The sequence below is a fragment of the Hemicordylus capensis genome, chromosome 3 (assembly GCF_027244095.1).
Source record: "Hemicordylus capensis ecotype Gifberg chromosome 3, rHemCap1.1.pri, whole genome shotgun sequence".
NCBI classification, from domain to species: Eukaryota; Metazoa; Chordata; class Lepidosauria; order Squamata; family Cordylidae; genus Hemicordylus; species Hemicordylus capensis.
The window spans coordinates 349,965,444-349,985,600 of NC_069659.1; the positions used below are offsets into that span (position 1 = coordinate 349,965,444).

Genomic DNA, 20,157 nt, shown 5'->3' on the forward strand with positions numbered 1-20,157 from the left:
AAGACACATCTCCTCTGGAATGGAGGTGCTGCATTCACATGTTGGCGAGATTTACCCTGAAGTCCCTGCAAGTTATTGGGGAGCAGTTCACACACAAGAAAAATAAAATAAAAGCACCACACATGCTTCACAGTTCTCACTCAGACCTTCTGGGTTGCAAAACAACTTGAACATAAGTGCATTTATAAATGAATGAATGAATAAATAAAATTAATAAAATACTGTTCCAGAAGTTTTTGCAATTTTCTGCCATGAAACAAGCCACTTATAGGACTTTTTAGATAGTTTTTTTTAAGTCAGCAAATTTTCCAAGCTGTTTCAAAATAAATATTCAGAGACTTCTCGGTCCCTTCCCCCCCCCCCCATATCCAAGCCCTATGGCAAGCAGATCCCTATATATGGGGGGCGGGGGGCGGGAAAGGTAACCACAAAAAGGAGTTCACACTCTACCTGGCAAATGCTGGTCTGGGTTAAGCAGGGCAGCAAGGGGTCTTCTGCTGCAGAGAACACTCTGGCTGCCTCCTCCTTCCTGGCTGGCTTGGGCCCTACTCGAGTTCAGGCTTCACTGCGGCCTACACGGAGGCCTCCGTGGAAGCCCTGCCCACCCGCCGATCAGCTGAGAGGTGGGAGAAAAGGAGCTCTTGGCAGCTTGGCTGCTGCTTCGATTGCGGGCCAGCAGAACAAGCAGGAGAGATGGCGAAGAGGGCAAGTGGCTGAGAGGCTATGGGGCTGGGCAGGGGGCAATGGGGAGTCACGTGAGGTGCCCCTGGGGTGCCCCTCCAGGCAGTGGGGCCCCCAGACAACTGTCTCCCCTTGCCCTATCATTGTTACGCGCCTGGTGGAATGGTTGCAGCACCACGTTTGGCGCAGGGTTTGTAGTTTACAGGGGGTCAAGCGTGCTAGGTGCAAGGCCTCCGCTGCCATTGGGAGGATGGTAACTGCATCCGGTGGGGCAGTGGTTGCACAACCAGGCCAGGGTATGCCCAGCCCCTGTTATTCAGGCCTGACGGCATTCATCTGTCAGTTGAAGGTTGTGACATTTATTTGGCTAATTTGAGGAAGGGGCTTGGCCGGGTGCTGGAGAGTCTTGGAGCAGGCAGGTTAAGCTAGGCTAACCTACCTGGGTGGTAGGGACAGTGTAGGCTGGGTTGTCAGGAATGGGGATTGAACATCAGTGACCGCCCTTGGGCATTTTATCTGGTGGATTGGTCAGACACTCCCTTGTGGTTTTCACGGTCCAGGGATGCTAGTTGGCCATGAGAGCGGCTTCAGGACTTTGCAAATCCTAGGGCTCAGCGGTCTGGGAGCTGTGAAGGACTGGAAGTGTCCAGACTCCTCCAGGGTTGACTATGAAGGGATAGGAGCGGGTTGCTTACCTGCTTCTTTTCTGAGTCAGGGTGTGTCACCCATTTAGGACACGGGCTAGGACTGTGAAGTCTGAACCCGGTCTTTGTTATGCCCACACTGTCAAGGGGGGTGGAGCGTTTTTCCCCTCCTTCTGTCTGCAATTCAACTAATTAATCTTGATAAAGTTGTGGCCCATTATCCCAACACTTGGTGTCTGTGTCTTCTTGGGGCTTGGGTCTGGTGACAATCAACAAACTAACATTTACAAAAAGGAAAAAGAGGAGGGATGGGGCACAAATGCAGATAGATCAAACACATTATTTTGTGTAAATTTCACACTGGAGCAAAATATCACGTGATATTATCCTGTGGGGAAAAGGGATCAATTAAGGAATTCTAAATACAGTTTTTTAAAAATTATGTCCAAAACATTGCCCTTAGCAAGTTATTAGGGATGTGCATGAATCATTTTTTAAAATTCAATTTGTTCTCTAATTGAATCACCCTTGATTTGGTTTGTTTCCAAATCTGTCCCCCCAAATCACCCCAGATCCAATTTTGATTTGATTTGATTCAGATCTGGATCGATTTAAACCACTTATAAATGTCCCAGGGGCTCCAAATTTGGGTGGTGGGCAGGACCCCATGGATGCCACCTACCACCAAATTTCAAGGCAGTGGGGCACTTGGTTGATTTTTAATGATTTTTTAAAAAATGGTTTGTATATTTCCTCCATAGGATATAATGGGGATTCAAAGCTGCCTTATCCTAATCCTAACATGGATCCCCAGCTTTAATTTTTTTTAAAGCTAGCCCTTGTAGAAGTGGAGTTATGGAGCAAAATGTGCAGTCACTATTTTTCAAGTGTTTGAGTTCTTTGGTGTATAGTGAGGTTTCCTCATAATGAATCCCTATAAGGATTCTTTGCACACCTTCATTTCTTCTGTTCATTTTGACTGTGATTGGACAGTGCCAACTGCTATGTGTCAACTAACACCTACCACACACACACACACTGGGGTACTCAGTTTATTTTTTAGAAATATTGAAGTGTTTAGATTCTTTGGTATCTTAATTACAAACCTTCACTTTTTCCTGTTCATTTTGACTCCACTGCTTTGGGGGTGGGGGGGTGGGGAATTAGTGGCATCCCATGTGCCAACTACCCCGCAACCTGCATGCCACTGGGTACTCAGTTTATATTTTAGGAATTTTTGAGGTGTTTAGACTCTTTGGTGTGTAATGAATCCTCATAGGGATTCATTATTAAACCCTCATAGGGATTCATTATGAGGAAAGGTTACTAGACACCAAAGAGTATTGAAAAAGAAAATAAACTGAGTAGTACCCCACTGCCTTGTGTGCGGGTGGGAGAGGGGTGTAGTTGGCACATGGCAGTTGACAGCTGGCACTGTCCAAAGGCAGTAAAAATGAATAGAAGAAATGAAGGTGTGTAATGAATCCTCATAGGGATTCATTGAGGAAAAGTTATTAGACACCAAAAAATCCAAACACCTGAAAAATAGTGACCACACATTTTGCTCTGTAACTCCAGTTCTACAAGGGCTAGCTTAGCTTTATTTAAAAATGAAAGCTGGGTATCTGGGGAAATTCATAACAGGAATCCAAATCTTGAATCGATTAAAATAGAATCTGGTGCGATTCAATTTGTACCCAAATCTAGACAATGGATGACAGGGGTGATTTGTTCTATCTCCAAATCACCCAAATCAGCTAGATTCGGGTACAAATCGATTTGTACCTGAAGTTCTATCACAGCTTTCCAAATACCACAGTTACTTCACAATGTGGCAAATGTTTTCAGTGCTTTAAAATGCTAATGGAACAATTACTAAGCAGAGTCACATGTTGGACAATAGCTGCTAAAGTGATTCCTGCAGGGGAAGCAGGCAATGAAGTTTACAGCAGCGTATCACAGCTTAAATGTACACTTTGGAGGAAATGGGTTACACAGTAGAGTTTGCAGGAAATGGTTAACTGTGCTTGAGTATCTGGTGAGGTTAGCACAGAAACTGCACTTTTTGCTGTGAACTGTGCCAAGAGCCGCAGGAGAAATTGGATGACAAGTAGATAGGTTAGATGCCTGAATTCCCTTTGTAAAGATGAATCTGACAATGGATACATTCTGGGACAGGGTGAACTGAAGCAAATCAAGGCAGAAATTATGCACATCAGAGGGAAAGGAATAAGTGAGATGTAAAATCTAAAGTTACAAATAAACCATTCATGTATAAGGTTTCTTATGCACTGCAGCGGGGAATGGCACAGAGTTTATAAGGCTGGGGAGGTGTTGTGGCCCCTAATGCAGGTACTAGACTGAGTTCTTTGACTCCTGCTGGCAGCTGGAAGGTGAATGCCCTCAGCAGGCTGGTGAAGAAGATGAAGAGCTCGACCCGTGCCAGCTGCTCCCCGACACATACACGATCTCCTGAAGAGGAAATGCAACACATAAATAATAACCTATTCCACCTATTCCAATTATTAACTTTTAAAAAACTGCTTTGTATGTGTGTGTGGATGTTCAGCATGTTCGTCCAGGTAAGTGTTTATCTAGTACCTTTTAACACAAGTCAGTCATTTAGAGAGAACATTTCCCTAGGAGTGTAGGAGTGCCTTTGTGACTGGCCCTTGTGGAAATCACTACCCTGCACAGTTAGCACTTCCTGCTTCTGTTGGAAATAAGGACAATTGGTGGTTCAATGCTCCATACAGTTTGGAAGTCAGGATTGCCATCCAAACATGGATGACTACAGTTCCAGAATGGGATCCCTGGGAGATTTCCCAGACAGGTGGATTTACTGCGACAGGAAGTGCCGTTCTGCACACTGCAAGAATTAAGGATGTCTATAATGTGCCATAACTGTGAATCATCAGGGGGGAAAGCTGAATATTGCTACTGGCTGTATGAACTTTTGCCGCTGTCCTGATGTCGCTGTAAATGATCCCCTTGTAGAAACTACCCCCAGCATGTTTAGCAAAGCTTCATTCCATCACTGTTTGGAAAGACTCCTGCTCAAGCTATGTCTGTCTCTATGGAGCCTTAATATAGGCGAAGTAGGCAGGGAGCTGGATTGAGTTTCAAGCGCCACAGCCTAAATGTACACTGATGAGCGATCCATTCACTCTTCCCACCCCCACCCCCGGCATCTAAACATGACCCATGGTAGTGGAACACTGCTTTGGAAGGAGCCATTAGGAAGGAGTCATAGCTTTGGTTCAGTCCTGGGCATGGTGAGTTATGAGCACCTTAAGTAGCTGGGCTGGAAAAGAGGCCTGCCTGAGACAGACCTCCAAGACAATCACTGAACTGAACAAGGTCAGAGGTTTGACTCAGTAGAAGACTGTATGACCTTGTGAAAAAAAGAGAGGTGTTGCCTTCAGTTGTGCCATTTAAGAAATAATAAGAGTTCATGTTTTATGCTAGTCGGATTATTTAATACCCACAACCACTTGTTCTCTGGAAATGAAAGGTTACTACAGATCTCTACTTCACTGAAACAATCCCATAAACAGGGTCGATAATTTCTGCGTTTACCTGCACCAAATGCCAGAAATTCTTCTCTAGCCATGAACCGTCCATCCATGTCCAGGAAATGATTTGGGTTGAATTTTTCAGGTGTCTCCCATTGTTCAGGATCAAGAAGAACAGAGCGCAGATCTGGAATAATAAGGGTCCCCTGAAAGGAAGAAACCATTGATTCAGAATGTATGCCGAGATGTACATTTTGCTTTCATCCTTAATATGGTATTTCAGCTCTACTCTAGAGATGCCAGGGAGTGAAGCTGGGAACTTCTGAGTGCAAGCAAATGCAAGAGAAGCATGTTACATACAAGAACCTATTTGGGGTCTCCTTCGATGTCCATCACTAGAAACCACTCAGCCTGTATGTAAATGTAGGATACAGATAGTGTCATTTACCCTGCACCAAGTCCTTTGTAGGCATGCACAGAACTGGTTCACAATTGAACCAGTCTGTGCAGCAGCAGAGCCAGCTGAATGGTGGCCTGGGTCTGGCCCAGCTTGGCCTGGGTCTGGCCCAGCTTGGCCCAGTTATGCCCATTCGTTACCTCTAGTTATGCCCAGAGGAGCCCAGAGCGAACTCTCCCCTCCCACCTGAGCTTCCGAGAGCCCAGGTGAGCTCTTAAAAAAGAATTCAAGCTGCCTGATAGGACGTTCCCCCCTTTCTCTCCCTTTCTTTGAACCCATTCACAAAATGGTGGCTACGCCCCTGAGTCTCTGGCAAAGTGGGTCAGCTTGAATGGTTCGATTGCAATCCACTTTGAAAAGGTTCAAGCTGATTCATTGAACTGACCTGCCCAGCCCATTGGCTTGACTGAACCGGATCATGGACCCATGGTTCTGTTTGAATTCAGACCGAATCATGGCAAATATTCCATACACACCCATAGTCCTATTCAGTTTGGTACATGCATAAGAGCCCTTTGGGTGTTCCGATGCTTATTGCTCTTCGCATACTATTTTTGGATTATGTTGGACTATTGAAGCTCATATTGAAAAGGAATAATGGAGCAGAATCTTAACCACATGAAGACAAATAAAGGGAGAATTAACATTTTGCTATGTACTATGAAAGACTCTAGCAGAGAGGCCATACTTTGGCTAGCTTGGCTTGAAGAAAGGGCCTCTGAGTGAAAGGCACAACTTGGCACCATTTAGCCAAGGAGTGTTTGAAGACAAGACCAACAATTCTTGTTAGTGTGTTGGACTAGGACCGGGAAGACCCGAGTTCGAATGCCAATTCAACCATTCAACCATGAAACTCACTGGGTGACTCTGGACCAGTCATGTGGCTCGCAGCCTAACCTACCTCACAGGTTTTTGTGAGGATAAAAATAAGTATGTACACCACTCTGAGCTCTTCATATGAAGAATGGGATAGAAATGTAATAAATAAATAAACGTTTGTGAGGAGGAGACTGGAAGACCTATTCCACCTGTGCCTTGTCAAGTTGGTATATGGTTTCTGGTACTTTATCAAGGGATGAAGAAGAAGAATTACAAGGCCTGATGGTAGCAGTTTAGTGTGGAAGTAAACAAGCCCTGTCAAAAGTGGGAGACTGGATTTTTATAAGCTCCAGGTTGACATAATCAACACAGAATATTACATTTCTAATAAGTATGGAAATGAGGAACCCAAAGAGCCAATGAGAATCCTGGGTGCAACAACTGGAAACCAATACAGGGTCTGAGTGGATGGACAAAGAAGATAAGTTGGACTTTTACAGTATAAAATATGAAGTCTGTAGGAAAAGAGCAAATTATCTCTCTTTGTTCTTATATCTTTTACCTTCCCTTCTGGCACATCTCTCCTTTGTTTCTCTCCTCTTCAACCTTCCCCCTCTCTGTCCAAGATGCTTTATTGCTCAAACTATTTTCTTTTCCCTTTTCTCCTTCACAACAATAGTCTCAAGCATTCGATCTTCTTCTAAGTATACAAACTTCATCTATGCAACTTACTGAGGCGGGTCTCAAGATCCGTGAGACCCACGTTTGTAACAACTGCGGGGAGAGCGGGCTGAGCCCGCTGTCCCCACAGACGAGTGGGCAGGGAGCCCTGGGCGGCCGGATCGGCCACCCACATGGTTGCCAGCTCCATGACAGAGCTGGCAGGGGGGTGGGGGGAGCGGTAAGAGCTTCAAATGCCACATGTTTTATGCTTTTTAGAATGTTATACTTTGCTTATGCTTATATTTTGATATATCTTTTACCACACATTTACCGTTTTGCATGCCTTAAGTCTTGGAATAAAACTTCTCAGCTTAAAAAGGTGTGGTCATTGAGTTTGGGGTTTGATCATACAAAAAGCCTACTGAGGTAGTAAATGAACCGGTTTTTCAGAGAGCAGCCATGACCATCTTCAATACCTTGGGAATGTGAAAACCTTGCATGTTCACATCCTTTTCAGTTTGTCTAGGAACCCCAAATAAGAAGACATAGTTGGAACGCTGGATCTCATGAATTACTGCATTAGTGTATGGCAGTTTCTTATGATCTTGATAGTAGATTAAGCAAGAGGAACCAAACACATCTTCTATCTCCTTGTGGACTTTCTCTGAAGAAAAGAGTGGAAAAAGAAGCTTCATTTCCATCTCAAGAAATTCTGGCAATCACTAGGAAATTAATGAAATTTATCTCTAAGATTCTATTAAAGAAACCTGAACACGCATTGAACTGTATGGGTGAGATGAAGGCAAGTCATGAGGCTATCATATATGGTGTCTCCTGACCCCCACCTGGTGCCAGGAAAGTGAGGAGAGAACAGGAGAGGGCAGGGGTCCAACACCAATGACACAACTCCCACAGAGTTTTAACCTGACATGGATCTGTCTCTGTTCTGATTGTTGGGGTTTGCTGTCTTGAGAGAACTCCTTCTGAGGATGCTCAACAGAGCACATATAGGTTTGACATGACGGTCAGACTTAACACAGTCCTGTAAAGTTAAGTGAGTTTATTGTCATAACGCATTTATTAAAGCATATCAAAACATAAAAAATAATAGCTAATACATCATGTTTTTTAAAAAGCAGATGATATAAGAAGACAGTAAAAAACATAATAACTCTATCGTGTCTCCCTGCAGTCATCTTTTCTCTAAACTAAATAGCCCCAGGTATTGTAGCCTTGCCTCATAAGAAAGGAGCTCTAGTCCCCAGATCATCTTGGTTGCCCTCTTCTGCACATTTCCCAGTTCTACAAGGTCCTTTTTAAGATGTGGTGACCAGAATTGTACACAGTACTCCAGGTGTGGCCTCACCATACTTTTGCATAAGGGCATGATAACATTAGCAGCATGGTGTAGTGGTTAGAGTGTTGGACTACGACGGGGGAGACCCGAGTTCAAATCCCCATTAAGCCATGAAACTAGCTGGGTGACTCTGGGCCAGTCACTTCTCTCTCAGCCTAGCCTACTTCACAGGGTTGTTGTGAGGAGAAACTCAAGTATGTAGTACACCACTCTGGGCTCCTTGGAGGAAGAGCAGGATAGAATAATAATAATAATAATAATAATAATAATAATAATAATAATAATAATAGCAAAAATATTCAGATATTTATTTTAAAAAGCAATGAGCATGTGGAGTACACAGTTAACAATCAATGGCGAGACACTTGGACAGGTTAGCATTAGAAGAGGCATTTTCCAAGGGGACTCACTATCCCCTCTGTTGTTTGTAAACGCCATGACCCCACTTTCACAAATACTAAACAAAACAGGCCTCGGATCCCAAACATCTAAAACATCAAGTAAAATCAACCATCTGCTGTACATGGACGATCTGAAGTTGTATGGAAAGTCCCAGTCAGAAATTGAATCGCTACTAAACACTGTCCATATATTCAGTAGTGATATAGCAATGGAGTTTGGACTAGACAAGTGTGCTGCATTAATAATGAACAGAGGAAAAATAGCAAAAACAGAAGGAATAGAACTGCCCAATGGAAGCAACATCAAGAACCTGAAAGAGAAAGAACATTACTTGTGCATTCTCCAGGCTGATAACATTGCACACGCTGAAGTTAAAAGAAAAATTGGAAGTGAATACATCAGGAGAGTTAGAAAAATCCTCAAGTCCAAACTCAATCGCGGGAACACCATACAAGCCATAAACACCTGGGTTACACCTGTTATCAGGTACACTGCAGGAATAATAGACTGGAACAAGGCAGAGATGCTAGATTGTAAGACCAGGAAAATAATGACTATCAATCATGCTCTGCACCCCCGCAGTGATGTAGACTGGCTATGCCTCCCTCGCTGCTCAGGTGGAAGAGGAATGCTGCAAGTCCATCAAACAGTAGAGGAGGAGAAAAGAGGCCTTGAAGAATATATCAAGGACAGTGAAGAAGATGCACTTCAAATGGTCAAGAACGCGAAACTATTCAACACCAATGAAACCAAGCAGGCCTACAAGAAAGAACAAGTCAAGAACCGATCAGAAAAATGGAAAAAGAAGCCAATGCATGGTCAATATTTGCACAATATAAGTGGAAAATCAGACATCACCAAGACCTGGCAATGGCTTAAGAATGGTTACTTGAAGAAAGAAACTGAGGGTTTAATACTGGCTGCACAAGAACAGGCACTAAGAACAAATGCAATAACAACAAAAGTTGAAAAATCCACAAGTGCCGCCTTTGTAAAGAAGCAGATGAAACCATGGACCACCTAATCAGCTGTTGTAAAAAGATCACACAGACTGACTACAAACAAAGGTATGACAAGGTAGCAGGGATGATACACTGGAACATCAGCAAAAAATACAAGCTACCTGTAGCCAAAGATTGGTGGGACCATAAAATTGAAAAAGTTGTAGAAAATGAAGATGCAAAAATTGTTTGATCAGTAAATAGGTCTGTGATTGGATGACTGTCAGTCGTGCCAGTCTAGGTTTGTTACATAAAATGTAATAATCTGGTTGACACAATTGTTTTAATTAAGATTTAATGTGGGTTACTGACATTAGCATGGCATGTTTGTGTGATCCATGTCAAGGCAGGTATCTTGGATTCATCTTGGACAATAAACCACCATGGTGTGGGTTCACACAATGACACTAGTGTTAGCAACCCATATTAAACCTAGACTAAACCATGGCCAGAGAATGTTAGTGGTTCCATGAGATAACTGAGTTCACCCAATGAAAGTTTTCCTAAAAAGCATTTTGGAGCTGGGGTTCTACTGGATGTTTTTGGACTTGGTCATCTGAAATGTGTCTGAAATCTTAGAGGAATTCAGATCTACTGTTCAGCAGATCAAGTATTTTTTCCTATGGGGATCAGGACCGGCCCTTCCTCACATTTCATACGTCTCTCTCACCTTGGATATCTGGATGAGTTGCCATCAGGAGCAGGGCCCATTGCAGAGTAGTGGCAGTTGTCTCTGACCCTGCGGCAAAAAATTCCATAATGCACTGAGCCAGGTTTTCTTCATCGTATGTAGAGTTGGGGTAATTCTTGGCCTGCCATTGACAATAGGAAAGTTGAAATGTCTCTTACAGTGAATTACTGGCATTTTACTATTATTACTACAGCACAACTAAGGGCCCCAGAAATAGTGTTTGAAAAGAAAGGGAAAAGGTACTGAAGGCCAGATTCAACAACAGAAACAGTGACATAGCTGCCAATGGGCTCTGCAGTCATGGATATAAAGTTGCATGAGAAGGATGGCAGAAGACCATCTGGTGCTGGTGAAAGAGTGTGGAAGGTCGGGAAGAGTGAGAAGAGCTAGAACACTCTCTTCCAAGATGTTAGCTGGATCATGAGGCATCTAGATTCATTTATTTGGTTGTCACAAATAAATACACTGCCCTATATAAAATCTCAGGGTTGTTTACAATTTAAAGAAACAGCAAACAGCAAGTAAAACCTAAAAACATAAACTAGATTAAAAGTACCATAAATAAAACTTGAAAACATCATAAACTAAAAGCTTGGGAAAAGGCATTTAAATACAATCAGAGATGTGGAGATTCTGAGGTCATTTGGGAGTGTGTTCCAGAGCCACGGGGAGAAGGCATGGTTTTGGGTCACTACCAAACAGGCCAGTGGGAAATGCAATGGGACCTCTCCCAATGATCTTAATATTTGGTTGGGATCATAAAGAAGAAGGCACTCTCTTAAAAACCCTAGGCCCAAGCCATTCAGGGCTTTATGGGTAATAACAAGCACTTGGTATTTTGTCCGGAAATTTATTGGCAGTCAGTGTTGTTCTTTTAAAATAGGAGAGATATGGTCTCTACACATGGCCCTGGAGACCAACCTGGGTGCTGCATTTTTCACCAATTGCATTTTCCAAACTGTGTACAAAGGCAGCCCAATGTAGAGAGCATTGCAGTAATTGAACCTGGATGTTACCATCATATGCACCACTATTTTAATTTTTAATTTTAATTTTTAATTTTCATTTGTCATGAGAAATGGACATAGCTGGTGTATCAGCTGAAGCTGATAAAAAGTGCTCCTGGCCACTGCCTCAACCTGAGATATCAGGGATTGGTGTGGATCAGGAAGTACTCCCAAGCTTCATACCTGATTTTTCAAGGTGGAGTGTAACCCCATCCAGAACAGGCAGTTCTAAACAATTTCCTGCCTCCCATTAGTACCTTCTCTTTGTTTCAATTCAACTTCAGTTTGTTCTCCCTCATCTGGCCCACTACCAATTCCAAGTAAGCATTTAGAGAGGTTAAGCCATCTCCTGACATAGTTGATACTTAGATCTGGGTGATATCAGCATATTGATAGCACCCTGCTTCAAATCTCCTGATGACATCTCCCAGTAGTTTCATGTAGGTGTTCAAAAGCATTAGGGAAAGAATGTAATCCTGTATAACTCCATACAAAAGCTCTGGCTTTGAAGGGCAACTATCTCCATGTGACACCATCTGGAATCTACCCAAGAGATAGGAGCAGAAGCAGTGCAAAGCAGTGCTCCCACCTCCAACCCCCTCAGGCAGTCCAGAAGGATACCATGTTTGTGTCATGTCCCCTAGCTCTGACAGCGAGGAAGAAAGGGAAGCTGTCGGCATTTCAGCTGAGTCTGGAATGTCTGAAGGGCAGAGCCCGACTGCAGTGGAATTAGCTGACGGTTCAGAACAGACTCAACAGCCTGAACCAGCAGAAAATGTCAGCGACCAATCGGGGGATGATTTAGGCATTGGAGCTCCACCGACGCCACAGCAACGCAGGTGTTTCAAACGCAGGTCACAACTGGAGGCGGTGCGGAGGAGCAAGCGCCTGTTATCAAAGGCTGACAAGCCATAAATCCTGACACCTGGGAGCTTTCGACTGGCTCCATAAATTGGAGCCTCTGACTCCCACTCATTGCTGAGTTTCAACAATTGTCATTCACCCAAAGCAAGCAGCCGAGCCGTGTACTTCGCTGGCCTTGGGCCAGACCTTGACAGTTTGAAACTCAGCAATGAACTCCTCGGAAAAGAACTACAGCATTTGGGACAAGGAACTGCTGGCGATCAAGGCAGCGTTTGAATTCTGGAGGCATTTGCTAGAGGGAGCAAAACACCCCGTGGAGATGAGAACCGATCACCATAACCTGGAATACCTACAGACTGCCCGTAAACTGAATCAACAACAAATTCGATGGTCCCAGTTCTTTGCCCACTTCGATTTCAAAGTGACGTACATTCCTAACACCCACAATAAACAAGCAGACGCTCTCTCCCGGAAACCAGAATATGCCACAGAACCTATAACAGAACAGAAAGCCACTGTTATACGAACCGAAAATTTCGCTGCAACAAACCCGAGTCCCATAACCAGAGACCTGCTAAAAGCTCAACAAACACAGGACCCCTTCGCGCAAAACCGTATCCGAGAGTTGAACCAAGCCAGACCAAACAAGTCCTCAGACTTTTCATTCCAAGATGGTCTCTTGTATTATCGGGATCGATTGTATATACCCACCGAAGACCTCCGAGCTCAGGTCCTGAAACAATGTCATGACAGTCGCCCCGCAGGTCATTTCGGCTTCTACAAGACCTTGTACCTGGTTGCCCAGGAATTTTGGTGGCCCAAAGTACGCTGAGATGTGGAGAATTACGTACGTATGTGCCTCACGTGTCGGCGGGCCAAAGATCAGCGTGGGAAACCCACGGGACTACTCCACCCTCTACCGACCCCTGGTGGCCCATGGAAAACGATCTCCTTAGATTTCATCGTCGACTTACCAACCTCTCAAGGCCACAACACCATTTTGGTGGTTGTGGATCTTTTGTCAAAAATGGCTCATTTCATTCCATGTTCAGGAACCCCCTCAGCCCAAGAGACGGCCAAACTGATAATCCAGCAGATCGTCCGGTTCCACGGCTTGCCTGAAGAGATCATCTCAGACCGCGGACCCCAATTCATCGCCCATTTCTGGCAGGTTCTGTTCCGTCTCCTTGACGTGCGAGTACACCTCTCCTCGGCGTACCATCCACAATCAGATGGTCAGACCGAACGGACAAATGCCACCCTGGAACAGTATCTAAGGTGCTACGTGAACTACCAACAGACGGATTGGGTAGACTTGTTACCTCTTGCAGAGTTCGCCTACAATAACACCCCACATGCATCCACCCGACAGACGCCCTTCTATGCGAACTACGGGTATCATCCCCGCTATTTCCCAAACACCTGCACTTCGAGCTCCTCTGTCCCTGCAGTTGACCAGTTCCTTGAGGAACTTTGGGCCGTACAAGATATCCTGAGAGAACAACTAGCTCGCGCAAAGAATGCATATAAACATGCTGCAGACGCCAAAAGACAAGCAGGTCCAGTCCTGAAAGTGGGGGATCGGGTCTGGCTATCGACCCAACACTTCAAGACACATAGACCATGCAAAAAACTGGATGCCCGCTTCATGGGGCCTTACCCGATTGTCGCCCAAATCAACCCGGTCGCCTATCGTCTTCGCCTACCCTCCGGCCTGCGCATTCACCCGGTCTTCCATCGATCACTGTTAATCCCAGCAGACCCTACCCATCCCTGGCATGGGCAGGAAGTACCTCCACCGCCGGTGCTGGTGGACGGCGAGGAAGAATTCGAAGTCAAAGAGATCTTGGACTTGCGGGTATGGCGTAGATGCCTACAATACCTAATTGACTGGTCAGGGTACGGGCCCGAAGAACGTTCATGGGAAAATGCCAGTGATGTCCATGCACCTGAGCTCGTGCGCCAGTTTCACCGGTTGCATCCCTCCAAACCCGGGCCTCCGGTCCCGGAGGGGGAGGACCCTGGGGAGGGGTGTAGTGTCATGTCCCCTAGCTCTGACAGCGAGGAAGAAAGGGAAGCTGTCGGCATTTCAGCCGAGTCTGGAATGTCTGAAGGGCAGAGCCCGACTGCAGTGGAATTAGCTGACGGTTCAGAACAGACTCAACAGCCTGAACCAGCAGAAAATGTCAGCGACCAATCGGGGGATGATTTAGGCATTGGAGCTCCACCGACGCCACAGCAACGAAGGTGTTTCAAATGCAGGTCACAACTGGAGGCGGTGCGGAGGAGCAAGCGCCTGTTATCAAAGGCTGACAAGCCATAAATCCTGACACCTGGGAGCTTTCGACTGGCTCCATAAATTGGAACCTCTGACTCCAACTCATTGCTGAGTTTCAACAATTGTCATTCACCCAAAGCAAGCAGCCGAGCCATGTACTTCGCTGGCCTTGGGCCAGACCTTGACAGTTTGATGAAATTGAAAGCCTTCAGGAGATCTAAGAGGACCAACAGGGTCACACTCCGCCTGTCTATTCCTAACTGGAGATCATCTATCAGGCTGAACAGATGATATTTGTGTATGTATTAGATTGGAGATTCTGTTTCTTCATGTTGGATTTGCCTGGGACTATATAGCCACCCTGTCAGTACCCAAAGCCACATTTGACTCGAAAGTTATGGAAAGTTACCAATTGCACCCATCAGACCAAGTGATCCTTCATTATCTTAAAAGAAAGGGGAATAAAAGCAAACAAAACTCTTAAATGAAAAGTATTTATTTAATACTCTTCAATGTAATACTCTTAAATAATGCCCAGAAAATCTTATTGATGACCTCATAACAGTTGCTGTTGAATCAGAGCAGGAAATGTAATGCTTTGTTGCATGAACTGTATTTATATACAAAGCCTATACTTACTTTTTCCATCTCAAGTAGATAGAAATCAATGAAATCCTGTGGATCATGCAGTGTCTGATGCTCTTTATGTTTTTCTAGTTCCTTCTTTGCAAATGAACGTGCAATCTCCACTGAGGACAATGCCTTCGTGTGAAGCCCTGGGAGATGTTTCACGAGCCATGGAAACGTATCATAGAGCTGCAGACACGAAAAAGAAAAACGTCATTATCAGGTGAAGTTTCACTAACAAACTCCACAACTCCTTTGGGTAAACAAAAGGGATGTGCACGTAGCGAAAATTGTGATTTGATTTGAGTTTGTATCAAAATGTGCTGTTTCTATTCAAACATGAATTGAATCAACCCTCAACAGGCTGATTCTATTTAGACTTGATTCGATTCAAATTGAACCCAAATCAATTTGACCTGTACTGTATGGGGAATGTTGGAGGGGGGAAGAAAGGATAGGAGCCCCTCACCTTTCAGCATTTTTGAGAGAGAGAGAGAGAGAGAGATATGCTTGAGTGCCTGGAAATTACCTTTGTTGTGCAAAGCCCACAGTGGTGGGAAGCATGGGGAGGTGGCCACCTGACCCACCATCCCCCTGCAGCCCGCCGACCTCTGGCTGTACAAACAAGAGGTGCAGATGCACCTTTAAACCGCTCCTGGCGGGAGTGGTAACTGCAGAACTGTCAGCCGTGGGGTGGTGGTGACCTGACCGGCCATCCTTCCCTCCAACTGGCTGGCCCAGCCTCTCACACTGGTCTAAACCTTTAAATGCCCTCTGTGCATGCATGGGGAGGCCATTTAAAGGGATAGCCTGGTGTATTGTTAGGTAAGAAAGTGATATTTTTACAACAACAAAAAACCACTGGTCTTCTAGTGAAAGAACACTGGGTAATCCACTACAGTGGCCTCCCTGCCCTGCACACACATGGAGACCATTCAAGGGGATAGAAAGTTCCTAGAAAATCCCCTTGAATCATTTCCACACATGGTCTCCCCGCACAAGTGTGGAAATGATTCAAGGGGATTTTCTAGGAACAACTTACTAAATTGCTTCCCCGCACATGCTTTGAAGCCATTTAAAGGCTTAGCCCAGAATGGATGTATTTTTTCACACAATGCATAATCAACTTGTGGAATTCATTGCCACAAGATGTGGTGACAGCCAACAACCTGGATGGCTTTAAGAGGGGTTTGGATAACTTCATGGAGGAGAGGTCTATCATTGGCTACTAGTTGGAGGGCTATAGCCCACCTCTAGCCTCAAAGGCAGGATGCCTCTGAGTCCCAGTTGCAGGGGAGTAATAGCAGGAGGGAGGGCATGCCCTGAACTCCGGCCTGGAGGTTTCTAGCATCATCTGGTGGGCCACTTTTGAAACAGGATGCTGGACTAGATGGGCCTTGGGTCTGATCCAGCAGGGTTGTTCATATGCCCAGCTGGTTGCAAGGACGCATAGTGGATCAGCTTGCTGCCTCCCCACCACTGTCAGTTTTGCAGTTACCGTTCCCACCAGGAGTGGTTCAAAAGCACCTTTGTGTCTCTTGTTTGTAATAGCAGTGGCTGGTGGGCTGCAGGAGGAGGATGATTCAGGTTAGGCTTGTGCATTTTGATTCAGCAACAAAACATTTTGTGTCCGAAAATGGCATTTTCGGACATTTTGTATACAAACCAAAATGAAAAAAGTAAAAAAAAAATTTTTTTGGTATACAAATCAAAATGACCCAATTTCAGAGCTAAAGTTTTGTTCTTCAGAAAAAAATTTGGACCTTTGGTCTCCTGACTGCCACACCTACAAGGCAGTGAGTGTTTGTCAAGAAGAGATTAGCAGAAGATAAAAAGAAAAGATATGCAAAGAGCAGGCACAGCATCCCTGAGTAAGCTCATTTCCTTGGAATGTGTTCTATTGTAATGCATTGGTGTGCTAAGAAATTCGGTTTAACCATTGCCAGCTCTAAAAAACAATGCCCTGTTTCCACTCTGTCTGGGCTGATTGCTTTGAGGGTGGTGGGGAGTTTGGTTCCATTCATTCAACGTCAGTTACTCAGTCACTTGCTTCTGCCTTTCTGGATGCCTCATTCAAGAGAGAGAGAAAGAACTAGTTTTGCATTGCATGTCTAAACTCCTTATTCTTCACGCCTTTGCCCTTGTGGCTGAGGTGCTATTGAGTCCACTACGCACTTTATTCTTTATTGTGACCTCTACAGGAATGTTCGTCTAAATTTTATTTCACCCTGGCTGTAGTCTTTTCCTGGCTTTGCGGATGACTTTTATCTTGATTTACTATTGTCTAAATTTGACATTATGAGTACTAATTCTGTCACCAAGTTTTGTTATATTGCATGCAAGTTGTGTATTGCCATTTTATGATGTCTTTTTCTTTTTTCTTTCTGTTCTGGTCATTGATCGAAATAAAAACTGACTGACTGACTGACAATTTTCCTTCTAAACTCAAGTTTCCATGATGCCATGCTTGCCTTGCTGCTAGCCTGAGCCTAGCATGCAAGCCTGCTCTGGCTACTGCATGCTACTGCATGCCAGCCTGGGAATGGATTAATATGCTGCTGCACTGCTTGCTTTTTTGTTCCAGAAGATTTTTTTTCCCCCACCTCCTTGAGAGAATCACTGCCTGACTGTGCCCTTTGCCAGCAGCCACCAGTGTCCTGAGTGAGTGGGGAGGCGAGTTGGAGGGAGGTTTGGGGTTGTAATTGAATGTAGGGAGGGAAGTTGGAGGGAGGTTTGGGGTTGCAATTGAATTTAAAAGGTTCTGTGTTGTGATTTAGTTTAGAGAAAGTTTAAACAGGGGTTCTGTGTGGGAGAATCTAGCTATTGAGGCAGGTCTCATGATCCGTGAGACCCGCCCTTGGTGAAACTGCGGGGAGAGCGGGCTAGGCCCACTCTCCCTGCAGACTATCTCTGTAGGAGCCCTGGGCGGCCGTATCAGCCACCCACATGATTGCCGGCTCTGTGATGGAGCCTCTGGGGGCTGGGGGGGGGCTATCGGCCCCCACAAGCTCCAGCATGCCCTGCGCGAGTGTGCAGGGCATGCTGGCAAGACCCCTGGAGCTGGGAGGCAGCTTTTCGCCTCCCCTCCAGGGGTCTCCTCATGATCTGATAGCCCGGGTCACTCGCTCCGCAAACCCAGGCTAAGGGGCAAAGCCGGGCTAAGGGGCGGGCTACCAAAGCGGGTTACCCACAGCCGAGCCCAGTGGTTCTTACAATCAGGAGAAATTGGGCTAAGCTTTCCTAGCCCGATTTTTCCTGATCGTCAGAATAGCCCCATTGTGTAGCTTTAGTTATATTGTGTCTCTCTGTTCCCTTACTGCTCCATATTTAGTTACTGTGTGTGTGTGTGTGTGTGTGTGTGTGTGTGTGTGTGTGTGTAAAATGCAATTCAAATGCCTGCCTGCCTGTCTAGGATGGTTTGTTGTTCTGCTGCAACTGTGTGATCTTGCCTTGGAAACCTGGTTCTTTGTAAAGCTCCGCTGTTGTTGTCAATGTGTTGAAAAAAATGACTGTGGATGAGAACTGCTTGCTTGGTGGAGGAGGGAGGGCAGGACACACTTGATGCTGCTGTTGGCCATAGTTTGCTGTATCTGATGCTTGATTTGGAAACCTGGTTTTTTATTTATGTATGTATTTATTTAACATACTTATATACTGCCCCAAACCAAAGCTCATATGCTTTAAGAAGCTCTGCTAGTCTGCTGTTCTCTGTTGTTGTGTGCGCTGCCTGGCAATGATTTTCTATGAATTGTTGAAGTTTGCATCTTTTTGTGGCACATTTGGGGCAGAAATGGGCCTGTGGGGGGGCAGAACAGTGCGTTGGGTGGCAGTACCCCAAGGGGTTGCCTGCCAACCACCCAGCCAGATTCCAAAGGGACTGGCCAAAGGCCTGATTTTCTATGAATTGTTGAAGTTTGTGTGTCTTTGTGGCAGATTTGGGGCAGAAAGGGGGTGGAGCAGTGGGTTGGGCATTAGCACCCCAAGGGGTGCCTGCCCCCCACAAAGATTGCAAAGGAGTTAGCCAAAGGCCTGATTTTAAATTGATTTCTGAAGTTTATGCGTCTTTAAGGTTTTATTCTATAGGAAACAATGGAGGTTTCAGCAGCCCCATAACTACACTGTGGGGTGGGGGGTGGTCCAGAGTGAGTGGTGGTGTATTGCACAGAGGTGCCAACCACCCCCATGGGTTGCTAACTGGGTACTGGGTTTTGTTGTTTCTGAGTTGTTCTGAATGTAGATTCTCTGGTAGCATATGAGATTTCCAATGACATGAATCTACATTCAGAACACCTCAGAAACAACCAAACCCTGTACCCCACAGGCTTGTGGGTATGGGGGTGGTTGGCACCCTATGTGCACTACACCACCACTCACTCCAGGCCACCCCTGTGCCCCCCAGCTGGAGTTATGGGGCTACTGATACCTCCATTATTCCCTATGGGGGGGAAACCTTAAAGATGCATGAACTTCAAAAAATCGTGAGACCTGGCTCTATGTATGGTTTGGAAAAAATGGAAAGGGAAAAGGTCTCCTTCTCTCACAACCCTGGAGCGAGGGGTCATCACATGAAACTGATTGCCAGGAAATCTAGGACCAACAAAAGGAAGTATTCTTTCACACTGCACATAATTAAACTGTGGAATTTTCTGCCACAGGATGTGGTGACAGCCACTGGGTTGGATGGTTTTTAGCAGGGTTTAGACAATTTCATGGGGGACAAGTCTTTCAATAGTGACTAAACCTCGTTATATAGGCTACCTTCCATGTTCAAAGGTAGGATGCCTCTGAATACCATTTGCAGAATAGCAGCGGCAGTATATGGGGATGCCCTCATGTCCTGGTTGTGTGGCATCTAGTGGGCCACTCTGTGAACCAAGGTGCTGGACTAGATCGGCCTTTGGCCGGATCCCACAGGGATCTTCTTATGCTTTTTCCTTGTTAAATTATAGAAACAGATAAGAAAAAGCAGGTGCTGGTTCAATGTGGTCTTAAGGATACACCATTGTTCCTGGATACCCGCCTTTGCTGCCCTCTCCGGCTCCTTCTTCCTTCTCTTTCAATTCTGCCTCAACTCTGCCGTGCTACAACATCTACCTTTCTACCACCTCTGCTTTCTGTCCCCCCCCCCCCCGCCGCCCCACCACACCAAGC

General features: G+C 45.3%; 1 protein-coding gene across 1 annotated transcript in view; it reads right to left on the reverse strand.

Moving 5' to 3' along the window:
- Positions 1–3,609: 3,609 nt before the first annotated feature.
- The window catches only part of LOC128350819 (cytochrome P450 2J2-like), a 35,053-nt gene continuing 18,505 nt past the window's right edge, over positions 3,610–20,157 (reverse strand). The window contains exons 5-9 of the mRNA XM_053309582.1: positions 15,019–15,195; positions 10,210–10,351; positions 7,256–7,443; positions 4,905–5,046; positions 3,610–3,797 (exon numbers count right to left, since the gene is read on the reverse strand). Coding sequence (XP_053165557.1) covers positions 3,610–3,797; positions 4,905–5,046; positions 7,256–7,443; positions 10,210–10,351; positions 15,019–15,195 — 837 coding nt within the window. The remainder of the gene's footprint in view (positions 3,798–4,904; positions 5,047–7,255; positions 7,444–10,209; positions 10,352–15,018; positions 15,196–20,157) is intronic.